At 40.7% G+C, this 16,363-nt stretch overlaps 1 protein-coding gene across 1 annotated transcript in view; it reads right to left on the bottom strand.

Annotated features, from left to right (window-relative positions):
* Nucleotides 1–16,363, bottom strand: part of SIM2 (SIM bHLH transcription factor 2) — a 57,049-nt gene that overhangs the window by 14,956 nt on the left and 25,730 nt on the right. The window contains exons 5-7 of the mRNA XM_064152503.1: nucleotides 8,866–8,951; nucleotides 6,518–6,717; nucleotides 3,472–3,578 (exon numbers count right to left, since the gene is read on the bottom strand). Coding sequence (XP_064008573.1) covers nucleotides 3,472–3,578; nucleotides 6,518–6,717; nucleotides 8,866–8,951 — 393 coding nt within the window. The remainder of the gene's footprint in view (nucleotides 1–3,471; nucleotides 3,579–6,517; nucleotides 6,718–8,865; nucleotides 8,952–16,363) is intronic.

Here is a 16,363-nt window from a genome sequence, read left to right as displayed (position 1 = left end):
CCCACAAGGTCAAGTTCTAAGAAATTATGCTCATATATTGCCCGAGATCATCTAGCAGGTACCTTCTGTAACATGGCCTAGGCTTCTGGGAACTAAGTCTTTGTGCTAGTTCATTAGGTCATCCTTGAATTGAAAATACCTTGTCTTCCAAATCAGAAATGAATGCTGTAATGGATCAGTAGCTGTCGCAAAGCTGTGCTTTGGGACTAGTTTTGACTTTCTAGCACTGATTTTTTTTTTTTTTTAATGTCTTAGCTCTCTGGCTACAATACTTTAAAATATGTGAAAACCACTGAGGACTACAGTCTCCAGTTTTCCTTCCTAATTACATGGATAAAGTAGTATTTCTCCTGGGACAAGGGAGGACTCTGTGTCTCCTGAATTTTTAACAATCTGGCCTTGGCAAGGGGACAGTAAACTGTGCTTCTGATAGAGTAAATGAGGTCAATTTGCATTTGGCTTTGTGTTAAGTTACCCAGTTTGATGCTGATTTGGAAACCTCAGAAATGAGAACGAGGTAAATCCACTACCAAGACAATCTGTGCAGGCTCAGACTTCTTGGTGGCCTCTGTTGCAATCAAACAGGGAGGATTCATTGGTTTTAGCCGTGACTTTTAGATGTACCATTTATAACTGAGTGTTCCACTATTGTGGTTCACTCCTGGTTTAGCAGGCAAGCTGAAAAAGGCACTGGACTGGATGGGCTGGTCCTTTTGGTCTGTCATAGATGGCTATTTCAAAAAGCTCCATCAGGCTTATGGGCATGTGCCTGCAAGTTCCTAGTCTGCAGTTATGAATACCACTAAGTGAACTTGGTTCCACGCTAGCAGCAGTTATTGTTTCCTTCCCTGGTGCACACAACCTGGCATGTCATCAGCCAAGCCCTCAAGCAGTGTAAGATGGAGGATGGTCTCTTCTTCCAGGCAACCAGCAACAGAACAAGGGGACACAGTCTCAAGTTGTGCCAGGGGAGGTATAGACTGGATGTTAGGAGGAAGTTCTTCACAGAGAGAGTGATTGGCATTGGAATGGGCTGCCCAGGGAAGTGGTGGAGTTGCTGTCCCTGGAGGTGTTCAGGAAAAGACTGGATGGGGCATTTAGTACCATGGTCTAGCTGACTGGATTGAGCTGGGTGCTAGGTTGGACTGGATGATCTTGGAAGTCTCTTCCAACCTGATTGATTCTGTGATTCTATGCCCTAGCAGAGTCTACAGTTCTTTGCCTTCTTAAACAACAGTGTACCTGTGCCAGAACATTTGATTGCTGGGGAGTAACCAGTGTCACAGACAGAGTATAAACTGTACTCAGCTGTAAATTAGGTTCTATAAATATACAGGTTGACTTCCAGGAAGCAGCAAAACAGTTTGGTGATGACATCTGCTGGGGTTGGGGCTGACTTGCCATGGCAGAGAAGCATGATCCTTGCAGAAGTTTGTGTGAGAAAAACAATGTTATTAGAACATGAGGTGCACAAAATCCTCCTTTCAAAAAGACAATGGTACAAATTATGTAATTTCTCTGATGCAAGAATAATGTTTTGTCTATACTGGAACAGCTTCTCTATTCTGTCTTTTAGAATGCAAGATCCTTAGGCAGGGACTTGTTATGTGTGGTCACATTTTCCCAGTTGCAGAGCAAACACCGTGTGTCTTGGCGGTGCTATAGAAAAAAACAGCACTAGATCAAATGCCAGAGACTTTCTCACATAGCTGGAAACTAATGAAATCTTTCCTTGCCCCTTTCCTTCCCCTCTCCTCATCTTTTTTAATACCCTTACAAGGTGTCAGATCTTTCTCTCCACAGTTATTAATCAGATGACACTCAGTGATCAGATTGCTTTATGGAATGATATGTCAAACTTGCCTACCTTTTACTGTTCGTGTTCCTAAGACTGATGGGTGGTGAAGTTAGAACACTCTTCCTCAGAGGAATTTTGTACACTTTACATCTGCCTTAATAATTCTTTGGCTTGGTATTCTGACCTTGATTCTGCATTGTTCACAAAGTTGCCTAAGCAGTAGCCATTATTTTTCACTTCTTGGCATTTGCTTGCCTTGAAACTTAAAAAAAAAAAATCTATTTGTGTCTCACAATTTTCTCCTGTTTTTAAACTTTACAATAAATTATCTTTGTAATTCAGATACAGTATCTACAGAATGGCTTTTAGTTATTCTGTTTAGTTGAGAGCTTTTCTGTCTTGTGGGAGGAGTTGGAGCAGTACATAGATCAAACTGGCATCTCTTTCAATGAGCACACAATTCTCTATCACTTTGCTCCAAAATGGAAAACTCTTTCCAAGAGGTGGCTGTGGCTATATAGTGGAACCATTTCTATATTGGTTGACATAGGTATTGCAAATGGTCTCCTGAAAATAATGAGTGGCATTTTGTACTGATTGAAGGTCATGTTCAGGTGCAGATGTTAATACTACAAAGAGGATACTCCCAAGAGAAGATTACCACTTCTGTTTTCCAAGGTGTAGCAGACATTGCCATCAACAGAATCCAACACTTGGAATTTCAGCACTGACCGAATACAGTTATAGCCTCCCTTATATTTTATACCCTGGTGAACAATACCTATTAAGGTGAAAACCAAACTGCTTTCTCCTTTAGGAAGTCTAAGACAAGGATTTGACTCTGGCTGCTTTCAGCCCACAGGAGCAATCTGGGGGGGGAAAAAAAATCACTGACATTAGTTTTTGGATGTCATCTTTGTATCATATGGGCTGTGGCAGACTGAGCCAAATCCAGAGTTCAGCCTCAATTTGCTTCTCAAATTAATATGCTACTGAATGAACTACTTCCCAAATCCAGATGTTCAAAGATTTCGTTACTGCCTCTGTTGGCAGAGGAGGAATTATTATTAAATCTGTATTTTTTTCCCTGACACTCCATTCTCCAGACCTCATCCACATGCTATTAATGAACATCCATCTGAGGGTTTTTTGGGCTTGTATTCACTTCAAACGTGGGATGATTATTACTAACATATTTCAGAGGAGCAGGGAGCTGTTGTGTAATGTTTCTTTCTAAAATGGAGGCTAGTAAAGTTCAGATTCTGCCCCATCACTCACTCACTTGCTTTTTTGTGTGGTTTTTTTATTCCCTTCAAGAGTTCGCCACCCAGTATTGAGTCTGAATTTCCAAAACAGCCTAGATCCTTTAAGTAGGAAGATAAAGGTAGCCAGATATGGGTATTGAGGGTTTTCTTTTGCCTTTTTTTGTTTGTTTGTCTGTTTAGGGCTTTTCCCTTTGGTTGGGTTTTTTTTCAGAAGCACAACATATTGAGTATGTAGCTTATTTACAGAACTATTGGTTTCCTTAAGTGATAGCCAAGCACTTTTGAAAATCTACCTGCAGTCAAGGTTTGGAAAGCTTTCTCTATGCACTTTCCAGCATAGTGCCTGTTGTCTGCATAAGTTCTTACTCTATTTTACAAATTTCTGCCTAGCATTTTCCTTTTACTTACACAGATGATGAGCATATCGCAAATGGAAGACATCACAACCATGAACATGGTGGTAGAGGGTTTTTTCTATCAGATCTTGAGGCTCATATCCAGTTAATTCAGTCACCCTAGAAAAGGAAGACTCAATAATAAGCAAAATCTCTAGGAATATTCAGTTTCATTAATGTAACATTAGATTGTGCCAACAAATCAAGTGCCTAAAAACTCTGGGACAAAATATTAGTTTTGGAAACAGAATCCTCATCTCTATAGGAAAATAAACCCACTCAACTCAGCCAAAGCAAGGTGCAGCTATTCCTTGGCCAACCTCATATACAGGCAGGAGAAAGAGTTCTTTCAGTTCTTTCCACTTTGGGCTTTTGCCACTGCCATGCATGATTCTTCACACAAAGATCCAGTTGAGGAGCCATTCACAAAACAATAAACCTACTCTTGTGGACTACTGACACATTTTCATTTGCTTTTGCAAACATACAAGTGTAACATGTGTGTCAGTCCAGAGAAGCTGTAGTCATGGTCTATAAATAAATTCAGGCTAATGCCTAACAGGAGGAAAAAAGCAGGAGCTTATTCCAGCTGAGAATGACAAAAGCCAAGGAGCAATGAAGATCACAAGCTAAGAAAAGGAAGGCTGAGGGGAGACTTCAGAAAAATATCCTTGCATGATGAGAAGTAGAATAATGGAACAAATTTGAAACAGCAGCATTTCTGCAGATGTGAAGGAACCAGACTGCACTTGGTCAGACTTACACTGGGTCAGACCTGAAGAGTCAAACTTCATGGTTCAAAATGGACTTTGGAATATTTAGCACTGTTGCTTGGGAACAAAAATCCTTAAAGTACATTGTGCAACTCAGCCATAATGTGGCTTGTTTACCTAGTGTTGTGGGGAGTGTTTTGTGCTGTCCTGGGCTTTCTTCACCTAAAAAGGTAGAACAGATGTACCGTACAAAGGCAAGTCTGCATTAAGAAGCAACACAGTCCATTAGCAGGCTGTTTCTAGAGTAAAATTGTTACTGATGAGGATCTGCTTCTGCAGCAGTCAATGCACCTGGGTATTTTAATTCCAGGACTTTTACCTGGGACTAGCTCTAGTCTAGGTCTGTGTACTGAAAGATTTATAAATAGCTGTAGTGCTTTTCCAAGGTTGTCTCCTGGTTTAGATTGATCCAGAAGGAATATAGTTCACATCTTTGAGGCCTCTTCATTGTATGAACCGTGGTGCAATGACTAGGGACTCTCATTAATTTCAAAAGGTTTTTGTTCTGAGCTTGAACACAAATGAGATACACAGACTGTACCAAGGAAATCAGAAGCAGCAGATCACTTTGGATGGAAGTAACTCTGCTTTTTCCAGTGATCTTAATAAATGAGCACTTGTTTTATGAGGTATCAAGTGTCTAGAAAGGCTTACTTAACTGTTCCTTCCTATGGCTTTTGTACCGACCTATCTACGATTCTCTCTATTGTGACTGTTACCTCCCAATATCTAACAACACTTTTCCATATATGGACACCAGAAGCAAGCCTGAAAACAGTTTTATCTTATTCCTAATAAGTCACTGCTCTGAGAAAACACTATTTGGTTTGCTCAGCTGGAAGAGCAAAGGGCTTTGGTAATGCTTAATACCCCTGACTGTCCTATGTATAGGGAGCACCCATCTGCTCCTTAGTAAATACAGCTATGCAACAGTACTGTTTCTATCTGTGCTCCTGTCAACACCTCTGCTTGTACCATCTCCTCTGAAGACACTTATGTCTCCAGGCAGTTCCTTTTAGGCACATCAGTTCCTTTTTTTGTGTTTGCAAAGACTTGTTAAACCCTTGTGCTTCTCTGTGCCTGTTACACTAAGTAAAGCATTTTAAAAACGGGGGTGGGGGGTGGGGGGATTCCAGAAACAACTGGGTCTTTGTGTCTCAGCAGCTGATGGGCCACTATCTCATTGGCATAGCATGGAGGAAGAGTGTGTTCTGGCATGGTTGACTTGCCATGCAAAACTTCCCCACGATCTTTGAAACAGACTCTTTTTTACTGCTACACGAGTGTCATTTCTGCTTCTTGCGAACCCAGCATACCAGGGAAATCAGAGTATGTGACATAGAGCTCCATATGCAGGGATTTCTGAAGAATGATCATTTTGTCAACAGTCAAATCTGGTTTACTGTCTGGGAATTTGGCTTTTCCCCTCAACATATCTTGAGCTTCACTGTACAAAGTATCATTGTATACTAAAAGATGCCATGTGTTCAAAAGATACCATGTTCAAAGCCAGGTTGGATGTAGCCTTGAGCTGTCTGTCTGGTAGGAGGTGTCCCTGCTCTTGGGCAGGGGAGTTGAAAATATATGATCTTTAAGGTCGCTTCCAAGTCAAACCATCCTATTATTCTACAATTCTGTTTCAAAAAGAAAAGAATGAATCATTTCACAGCTACTTCAGCTCTGGGTATGTTGCCTTCTCTTCTTAGCTAATGTACGAGCTATAACTGCTGAGAATGGAGGCAGGGTTTTCCTCCCCCAGCAACAGCTCTTTTCCCATAGCAGCCAATTGAATTCAGTTCCATTTTAGCAGTAGGTTTGGTTTCATTGTTAAAGTGCAGAAGTCTATGTTTTCTTACTACTCCATCAAAAGCTTTGTGGCTGATCCTAGCAAGTCATTTGACCTCAGTTTCAGTTGTATTGTTTTCTCTGAAATTATGGATGAGAGTACATCCTTATTACTTTTGCTAGCTTTGTATGTTAAGATCTATGTCCTTTAAGGAAAAATGTATTACCGTGCATCTCCCAATTACTCTCAGACTAAAGGAGGCTTTGGGTAACACTTTGAAACTTTAGGTAACTACAAATTAAATTGTGCAGCTTCATATTTGTTGACATTCAAGGTGAAGAATGGTCTGTATAGCTAGCTGAAGACCCACATGTGCTTTGCCTTCCAGATCTGTTTTGGACTGCTTTCATCTTTCATGGGTGTTTTCATCTGTTTGGAAACCACTGTGATAACACTTAGCTTTGAAAACACTTTATGCTAGAAATGAAAGAGCTGCTTACCTGGAATCTAGGAATATTAATTTTAAGTCCAAACTTGCTCTGAACATAAACATATTACTGTGAAGTTTAATCTCAGTAATTGCACTGGGAGGTAAAGATTGGCCTACAGCCACCAGTCCAACGATTTGGTAACAGGAATCATACAAAGACATATCTAGCATATACTGCCGTATCTTCAGGTAGCCACTGCAGTGGATTACCTGGAATGAGAAGAAAACATAGTCAATGGCAACGGAAGAGACCACAAGTCAGATGACAATCCAGTTTCAATGAGGTAATAAATCAATGCACCCTTGTAACACTTAAATACTTCATAGTTCACGAAGGCTTTCTGAAGTGTATTAATTTACAAGTGGAGATTAAACCACAGTAAAATATGGGTTTATGTTTACTGCCAACATGATTAATCTAATACTAAAGCACATATTCTTTTTTGACTAGATTTCTTTCTAGTTAATACTTTGAATTCTCTCTGACATATATTTCTTGTAGATACAGTCAGAATTCCTGTTTATTACTCAAAAAAAAAAAAAGTTGCTTTTTTAAATGACTCTCTTACACACACACAGAGGAATATGTGTAAACATCTACATTCTGATGAGTTATTATTTTGATTAAAAACACACTTTAAAAATCCATTGGAGATTAATGCCTCCAGTCAAGTTCAGATGGCATTCTTTTGGCCTGTGACCAAGCCCAGAATCTTGAGATCATACTCCTGAATCCCCATACATGCTTTCTAATCACAGAAGTGATAACTTCAGAGTTAGACTGTGAAAATTCACAATGTCAGCTGAAGAGGGAAGGGAAATTATAACCTGGGGACTATTGCAGATTTATTTAATGGAGTGGTGGTGTTTAGAAATAATTTGTGCTCCTGGCAATTTTCTACTCAGAAAGGCAGCAGTATTACACATCCTTCAGCTTAATTTCTCTTTTTGTTTGACTTTTAACTATGTCAAATCAAAAGGGATTCATTTCCACTGTACTTAATAGTCCTGTACAACCTATTAAACAGTCACCTATAAATAAGCTCCTCCTGTATAACCTCCCTTCCTCCTCTCCAATCGCCAAGTGATTAGTATGTTTATCAGAAGTACGACACCAATCAAAGCTTAAACAAGATCTCTTGTCAGATCCTATTAATTACCATATAATTTGATTCAGGAGGGTTTTTCCAGCTCTTCAGCTAATCAGGTAATATTTTCAAATTTACTAAGACCTGCCTCTAAGTAGAGTCAAGGAAAATAAATTTAGGCAAATACCTCTCTTGATGTGTACTTCCTTAAATATTTCACTGCATAAACTGTCAATTGTGAGCAAAGGAAAAAAGAAGGCGAACTCTTTGATCATAAATGGGGGCAAAAAATCCCCATACAGAGATACTCTGACTATAAGCTCCACCTGATTTCAAATTCTGCCTTGGGATGGAATAATTTTTGCTGGGAAGCAGCTGAGCAAACAGAGTTTCGTGTAATGGAGAATTATCAGTCTTAACCAGGTAGATACAAGTGTAAATAGACAGATATCTGTCCGGACCTTGAACACATTCCTTAAAAGAGCTCTGCTGCTCTTACATGCCTTTCTTTTTGGTTTTGAATTACTTGAACAGAAGGAATCCTCACCAGGCTGATGAAGTACCCTTCTCTCCTGATGCTTAAATAGTTGTGTAGCTCAAAGAGTAGCAAATGCACACTCTAAAGCTGGAAATAACTGCCTGAATGGCAGTGTTATTACAGAATCTCAGCATTTGTTGTGGCTTCTCATTTCATGTAATAAATAGAAAATGTAAAAAACAAAACAAAACAAAACTTCATAGACACACTTAGTGGTTGACTACTATTGAACCCTGAGCTGACAGTATTGATTATTTAGGGCAGCATTTTGGTCTCATTAGTGTGGAGGTCATTCTGGTCACATCAGTAGGGTGACGTGTGCAACTGGGTGGCTACTTCATTGGAGCATGGTAACGCCAAGGCAAAAGGAAGTGGGAAGACTTACCAGTTCCTTTGTCTAGGCTCATACTTCACCTGCCTTCAATTCCCTAGAGAAATAAGACCTAGATGTGTGCTATCCTTGCACTTTTGTGATTGTGTTCCAGCCAGTTCTCCATTCAGGAACTGAGATGTGGGAATGTGCCAAAAGCAAACCCCAACTCATTCAGAGAGAGAGTCCAGACTTGCATTGCTAAGATAATCTGGAATCAGGAGTAGACTTTTTGCATCTATTCTTATTCTTCCCATCCCAGACTTGTTGTTCAGCTACACATACAAAAAAACCCCATAAAAACCTAAACAAATAAACTTGGCACTTGATGAATACTTGGGCAGGGGGCTTATATACAGTACCTTGTAGCCACTGCATGTCAGTCCTGCATTCCTCTTGGCTAGGACACACTTCATTCTTAGGAAAAATGACCTCTCAATTTCATATTCTGAAAGCATAAATCACACTGCTGGTCAATCACAGAAGATTTCAAAACTGTCCATAATATTACCTTTCATGATTTAACAGATGTGTTTGCATCTCAACCTTAGACAACAACTGAAGTCAGCCATTCTACTTTCCCACTCAATCTTTGCTTCAGGATTTATTTTGCCTCCATGTTGGGATTCCCTGTGAAAGTTGGACAAGTCAGTATGACGAGGTCGCTAAATTTCTGGTTCCCCCACCTTTTGCAAGGCAAGCACCTTGTTTCTGAACAGCTAGGTACCAGCCAATATTGGTAAAGAGAAGGAAATATATCCTTTGGAGCATAGGTAAATGAAAGTACTCTCCAAAATGATAGCAGAATGGGAAAGAAGAAAGTTCACTGTTTTTGTAGTAATGTATGTAGTAGTGTGTGTAGATAGTTGTGCCCAGAGTAGTGAACTTCCAGGCTCCATAACAATATTTGTACCTGTTTCATTGACTTCCAAAATCATCTTGGGATTTGGTTTATAAACAAAATTCTTCATGGATAGCCTCCAGAAATATTTTGAAATTAAATATTGATCAAGTACACACATATTTTATGCCAAAAAAAAGTTACTATCATCTGTAGTGCTAAACATTCTCAATAACAGTTCAGATATCATTAATAGTTCTAACTTTTTTTTGCTGAAGACTGCAGTTTAGCAGAACACAATTACAGTAGGAAAAGAAAGCTCATTTGGTACATCTGTGAATAGATTTGTTTTCAGATTTGTTGCAATGTGTATTACCTCCCAACTTCCCATACTGTTTGATCCAGAGTCCACTGTAAGCAGCTGGAGTCTTGGCTTTAATTTGATTTAACTGTTTAGCTGTATTCCCTATTTCTGTGCATCCATTCCCCAACTGACACTACTCAGCCACACACCTGCAGTGGTTTGAGCTTCAGACCACTACACGGAAACCAATAAACTTTCTATATTAAATTCTAAACATAAAGGCCTTAAGATACAACCACAGGGCGGGGGGGAAAGAGTTAATGAAGAGGGCAAAGAAATGCAATATGTAGTGCATCTCCACTAGAATCAGCCTTCCTATTTGAATTTTCCATTAATCTTCCTCATGCAAATTAGATCCATATGGGGGAAAATAGGCACTTAAATGAACTGATGCATTTACTACAGAGTTTTTAATACAAATGTATGCATTTTGGTGGAAGGAAGATATACAGTACAGATTGCTATTGCTGAAGTATGATCTCACAAGCAAAGAATGGATCTGGGAGCTGGGAACATCAGTGAAATTCGTGGCTTCGATACAGACTTTCTGTGTAACCTAACACTAGCACTTGCTCTCTTTCCCATACACACAAAATAAAGGTAAGTTTCTCCCTCCAAGGGTACAAAGGAGAAAAATAACACAGAGTAACAAGTGTACGAAGGCCACCTCCTGACGTGGACTGAGTTGCTAGCAATTCTAGTGACAAATTCAGTAAAAAGAGATGATTAGTGAACTTGGAAGCAATGCCTTAGGCTTCTCAAATGTCTTGCTACAAGACCTAAAAGAGTCTATTTCAGTAACAGGCTCCTTCCAGGCACCTTAATCACTGGCCTTCTATTGACTTCTCCCTTCTTTTTTTAAAGTGTTACTGCAGGCTACTGCACTGCTGCAGAAGCATGCAATTATCTTTAACTTCACTGTCCCACCAGGAGTAGGCTACGATACACAGCGTGGTCTTTAGGTACCTACAAAACTAGAGTAGTACCTGGACTGCAGGATAACATTTTTCCTTTGTTCCTTAAAATCAGTCATTATTCCATTATTTAAGAAGATGTCTGGTCATCCTGATTTCATGATGGTGGATTGCAAAGGTGAAGTCTCCCTAGAGAACTAGTCCTTGTGACTAGCTGTGAGTTCTCTAATAAACCAGGAGAGTAATTAAAAAACTAGAGAGCGAACATGTTGGATGGTGTAGGAGGACAGAGTAAAGGTGGATCTAGTTGCACCCTAGTACTAAATGATGTGGGGAAGGAAGGGTGATAGAATTGTGATTCAATAGCGGCTGCATGTGATTTGTGAGACCAAAAGGTAATAATCAGTAGCTTTGTCATTGTCTGTAATCAAGTGCAAAGTTATGTATTTAATCTAATAATGATGCATTTATTAATCACTGAATTATTAGGAGTTTACTAGTGTGTTGATGGACTAACAAATAAGAGTCTTTTAAATCAGTTACATCTCATGCCTGCAATTTAAAGGGGAAGAGATACCTGTGAGGGAACTAAAATGCCTTCAGTAAACAAAACCAGAGATGATCCATGTGGCCAAATAGAATCTCTGCTTTTTTGCCTAAAGTAGTGTACACATGATGCTAAATGTTCCTTCTGCTGTATGTACTGAGTGGTTGTGTGGCGTTTCTGTGAGCATTGCTATTTGGGGCAGCAGAGAGGTGCAGAGCAGACTATACCTGAAGGAGAAGAAGAGAGCCTGACCATTCCTGGATGGTCTTGGGCTGTGACAACTGTTAACATGGTGTTAACATTTATTTAGTGATGCAGCACAGGTGGATGGAGAGTGCCACAGCCCTTTTAACCAGCCAGCTAGTCAGGGCTAATGGTTGTGGCAAGGTTCCAGGTGCTGCATGGTGTCTGGCATCTTTGCAGGACTAGAACTGATGAATGCAAAAGCAACCAGAGGGAGATCCTTGTGATTGTGCACGAGTATAAAATCTACTAGTAAGCTTTGAGACTGATTTGCTGGCAAAGAAAAGCTGGACTATGCTGTTCATATTGTTTATGCTCCACATTAAGTGCCTCTGGTTTGTATCTGATGCTTGTAAAAGTACTGTTCTGCTGTCTGTGTCGATCTGCCATAGCTAGGCTCTGTGTACCTATGTGTGTTTCTGTGCACTTACTGTGGACAAAACCATTTCCAGACCTCATCAAGAGATTGCAAAATATAAAGGAGCAGTAAAACTGAAACCCTCATGTGAAGAAATTAGATTTGCAAGGCTGTGAACAGTGTGGATTGGTATTTCTATTAGCTGATACCCTTGAAAGTAGAGAAAGGGGAGTAGAAAAGCAAAAAAACAAACTACAGTATATTTGTAATTGTAAATCTGATTGGGAAATAAAGAGCCCCAGTATCCTGCTGAATGTTAACACAGCTATCAATATAGTGCAACATTTAAAATGTCACATGCAGGCTGTACCTGATGCAATTAAGATGGTCCACTCTGATGAAGAGAATGGAGAAAGACAATGAGATACTTAAAGGTTTAGCAAGCAAAGGCGGGGGGGGGGGGGGGGGGCGGGCACTGAGTATTCAAACAGTAGAAATCAGATTGGCTATGAGAAGAGTGAAGACCTGCTGCTGGGGTTAATCACAAAATTGTGAGCATGAGAGCTTGGTGGTAATGCAGGGAAAAATCTGGAGAGCAGCCAGGCAGAAAGGGACGTGGGGGTACAGGTCAACAGCTGGCTGAACATGAGCAAGCAATGTGCTCAAGTGGCCAAGAAGGCAAATGGCATTCTGGCTTGTAGCAGGAACAGTGTGACCAGGGCAGTCATCCTGCCTCTATACTTAGCACTGGTTAGGCCACACCTTGAGTACTGTGTCCAGTTCTGGGCCACTCAATTTAAGAAAGATGTTGAGTGAACACGTCCAGAGAAAGGCAACAAAGCTGGTGAGGGGGCTGGAGCACAGCCCTGTGAGGAGCTGGGGTTTGTTTAGCCTGGAGAAGAAGAGGCTCAGAGGAGACCTTATTGCTCTCTACAACTACCTGGAAGATGGTTGTAGCCAGGTGGGGGTTGGTCTCTTCTCTCAGGCAACCAGTGACAGAACGAAGTGACACAGTCTCAAGCTGTGCCAGGGCAGGTTTAGGATGAAATGGATGTTAGGAAAAAAATCTTTGCAGAAAAAGTGATTTGCATTGGAATGGTCTGCCCGGGGAGGTGGTGGAGTCACCGTCCCTGGAAGCATTTAAAAGAAGACTGGATATGGCACTTGGTGCCATGGTTTAGTTCATGAGATGGTGTTGGGTAATGGGTTGAATTTGCTGGTCTCAAATGTCTTTTCCAACCTGGTTAATTGTGTGATTCTGTGATAAGTAGTCAGCACCTGCTGTAACAGCAGAATGACTGGAGGCATCCAAAGACAAAACAAAAGTCTCAGGGAAGACAGAGAAACAGTGAATGTAAAGTAAGCATTCCAAGCTTAAGAAAGAAGTTGATATAAACAATTCTTCTTATGAGTTAAATGACTTTATCAATCAGGATGATTTTTTTTTAAACTACAAAACATGTGACAAAATAAAGCATCTAGACCTTACATTATTGATATCACTTATAGTGCCCTGTAGTGCTTCCAGGAGCAAGCTGAAAAACTGATGACAACAAGCTGTAGACTAGACTAGTCTGGAAGGGACCTACGACAATCATCTAGTCCAACCACCTGCCCACTTAAAGGCTGACCAAAAGTTAAAGCATGTTGCTAAGGGCACTGTCCAGATGCCTCTAACAGGCTTGGGACACAAACTATCTCTCTAAAGGGCCTGTTCCATCATCTCAATAATAGAGAAATGCTTCCTAGTGTCAAATGTAAACCTCTGCCGGCATAGCTTTTAACCATTGCCACATATCCTATCTGTATATCAGGGAGAAGAGATCAGCATTTTTTCCCCACTTCTCCTCAGGAAGCTGTAGAGCAACAAGGTTGCCTCTCAGCCTCCTTTTCTCCAAACAAGATCACATCATTGCTAAATGCACTGGGATAAACGCTTCTTCTGACCAGTTGTTTATGCTAGGTTTGATGCATCCCACAATATGGTTTGCTCTTTTGACTGCCAGAGCCGTAGCCAGCTAGTGCCAGCCAGCACCCCTGGGTCCCTTTCTGCAGGACTGCTCTCCAGCCACTTCTCTCCCAGCCACTTGAGATTTCAAACAAGTGAGCAGTCATCACAGGGAAAAGACAAATTTTGCTGCAACTCACACTAGACTTCACCACTGTTGTGTCTCTTAGCACCATTTCTTTCCAAAATCATAGAATCATAGAATCATAGAATCAACCAGGTTGGAAGAGACCTCCAAGATCATCCAGTCTAACCTAGCACCCAGCCCTATCCAGTGAACTAGACCATGGCACTAAGTGCCTCATCCAGTCTTTTCTTGAAGACCCCCAGGGACGGTGCCTCCACCACCTCCCTGGGCAGCCCATTCCAATGGCAAATCACTCTCTCTGTGAAGAACTTCTTCCTAATATCCAGCCTATACCTACCCTGGCACAACTTGAGACTGTGTCCCCTTGTTCTATTGCTACTATTCCATCAAGCCCACCACACATGACAGCATGTGGCTCTTTAGATGCACCTTCTCTACTATTTGCCATAGCTACCTGTAATTATGAAAGCAGCTGTGGATTGGCATGGAAGGTTTTCATGCAGTTTTCCTTTACTGATGTAAGTGTTGTGACATGGATTTGGTTTTCCCACTTTCTCCTTTGTTTTCTACATCAGCATCTATTTTCACTCTTTACCTGCATGTGACTTGTTTCCCTCTCCCAAACAATTTTAACATTATTGGGAAATTAATCCTTTTTTCATAAGTTGAGTTGAATAATTTTCAGTGTTTCTACATTCTTCTGTTCTAGCCTTTTCTTTTTTTTTTTTTCAGCAGATGAGTCAAGAAGATGTCTCAATAGCTTCTGTAGCTAAAAAAAAACCCTCAGCCCTCACTTCCAAACTCTTAAGTGTCTTGAAAGGCTCTGATGGTAGCTTCTTGAAAAGCAGACCAACCATTTTAACATGTTCCAGAACTTATTGACACAACACATATCTGCTAAGGGAATTAAAGATGAAAAGTAGAGCTTTAGGGTTCTTTCTAAATATGTACCCTCCCATTTTTGGCACAGTGCTTTCTTTTTTTATCCTTACATGGAATGCATTCACAGGTCTTTCCAACTTTCTTTTCCTACTATTTCCAACATTTCTAATAACTTGAGTTTACTTATGACAGCAAGTTTCTGCTTCTGTTTGCCCTGTGTAAAATGTTAACATTTGAAAGTGATTGTCTGCTCCCCATTGCTCCACAAACTTGTTAAAAATCTTTTAAAGTATGACCTGTAAGACTCTCTGTTTTCATCCTGGAATTTCAGTTTTCCATTTTTCCCCAAATGAGTGGTTGGTTGTAGCTGGAAATGGAAACAGATGCACACAAAATACTAGCTTTGTGTTTTGTATCAACATGGTTATATACTTGGAGAAGATTTTTCTGGTGCTCTTCTTTGGAAAGGTGTAACTGAAGTTACCAAGATCTTGACTTTTTTTAATATGTCTACTAGCAGATATTTTAATAAGACTGAGATATCATTATAAGATTAGTTTTATAGGGAGAAGCAGTGCCAGTCAGACTCCATGTTCAAGATGTCCATTTGAAATAATCAGTATTTACTTTTCAGGCAAACTCCACATTTCCCTTATCAGATTCAGAGAAGTTTTCTACACTACTAATATATTATTGCATTGCTTGGTCATCTTAGAGGCTGCTTCCCTGAAGCACTGCTACAGTGTAGTTGAGTAGATTCAGCAAAAGCCACAAGAGAGATGTTGAGATACTGGAACGTGTCCAGAGAAGGGTGACAAAGCTGGTGAGGGGCCTGGAGCACAGCCCTGTGAGGAGAGGCTGAGGGAGCTGGGGATGTGCAGCCTGCAGAAGAGGAGGCTCAGGGGTGACCTCATTGCTGTCTACAACTACCTGAAGGGAGGTTGTAGCCAGGTGGGGGTTGGCCTCTTTTCCCAGACAACCAGCAACAGAAGAAGGAGACAGTCTCAAGTTGTGCTGGGGAAGATATAGGCTGCATGTTAGGAGGAAGGTCTTCACAGAGAGAGTGATTTGCCATTGGATTGGGCTGCCCAGGGAGGTTATTAGAAGATATCTGGGACATCTAAAATAACTACAGTATTTCTTTTGCCTTTTGCCTGCTCTGGGGAATGTTAATAATCTGGTTTTAGTGCACCATGCGTTGGTGTGCGAGTCAGCAAAAGCTGGGGAGCTACAGAGGTTTTAAAGGATTTAAAGCTCAGAAAAAGCATATGAAACAGATAAAAGGCATGCAATGTCTGACTCCAAACACACACATGGAAAAGCAGCATATAATGCTGGATCCCTCTCAGTGTTGCTTAATTGCTTCTCTCAGTTAACCTGCAGTCAAAATACCTCTTATTTCACTTGCTTGCTTGTGTTCAGCCACAGTGATGACAGATGGACCGACCAGGCACGCCCAGCTTGTTCTACCCTGTTATTCTCTTACAGATGTGGTTCGGGAGGTACAGCATCTCCCAAAACCCTCCAGCTGCTTTCATGCTACTATTCTGATGCAGGCCTACCATTCTGTGTTGCTAACTGTTAAAGAAAACTTTCTGCAAAACTGGTTGGCACA

The sequence above is a fragment of the Pogoniulus pusillus genome, chromosome 12 (assembly GCF_015220805.1).
Source record: "Pogoniulus pusillus isolate bPogPus1 chromosome 12, bPogPus1.pri, whole genome shotgun sequence".
NCBI lineage: Eukaryota > Metazoa > Chordata > Aves > Piciformes > Lybiidae > Pogoniulus > Pogoniulus pusillus.
This window is presented reverse-complemented; position numbering and strand designations above follow the sequence as displayed.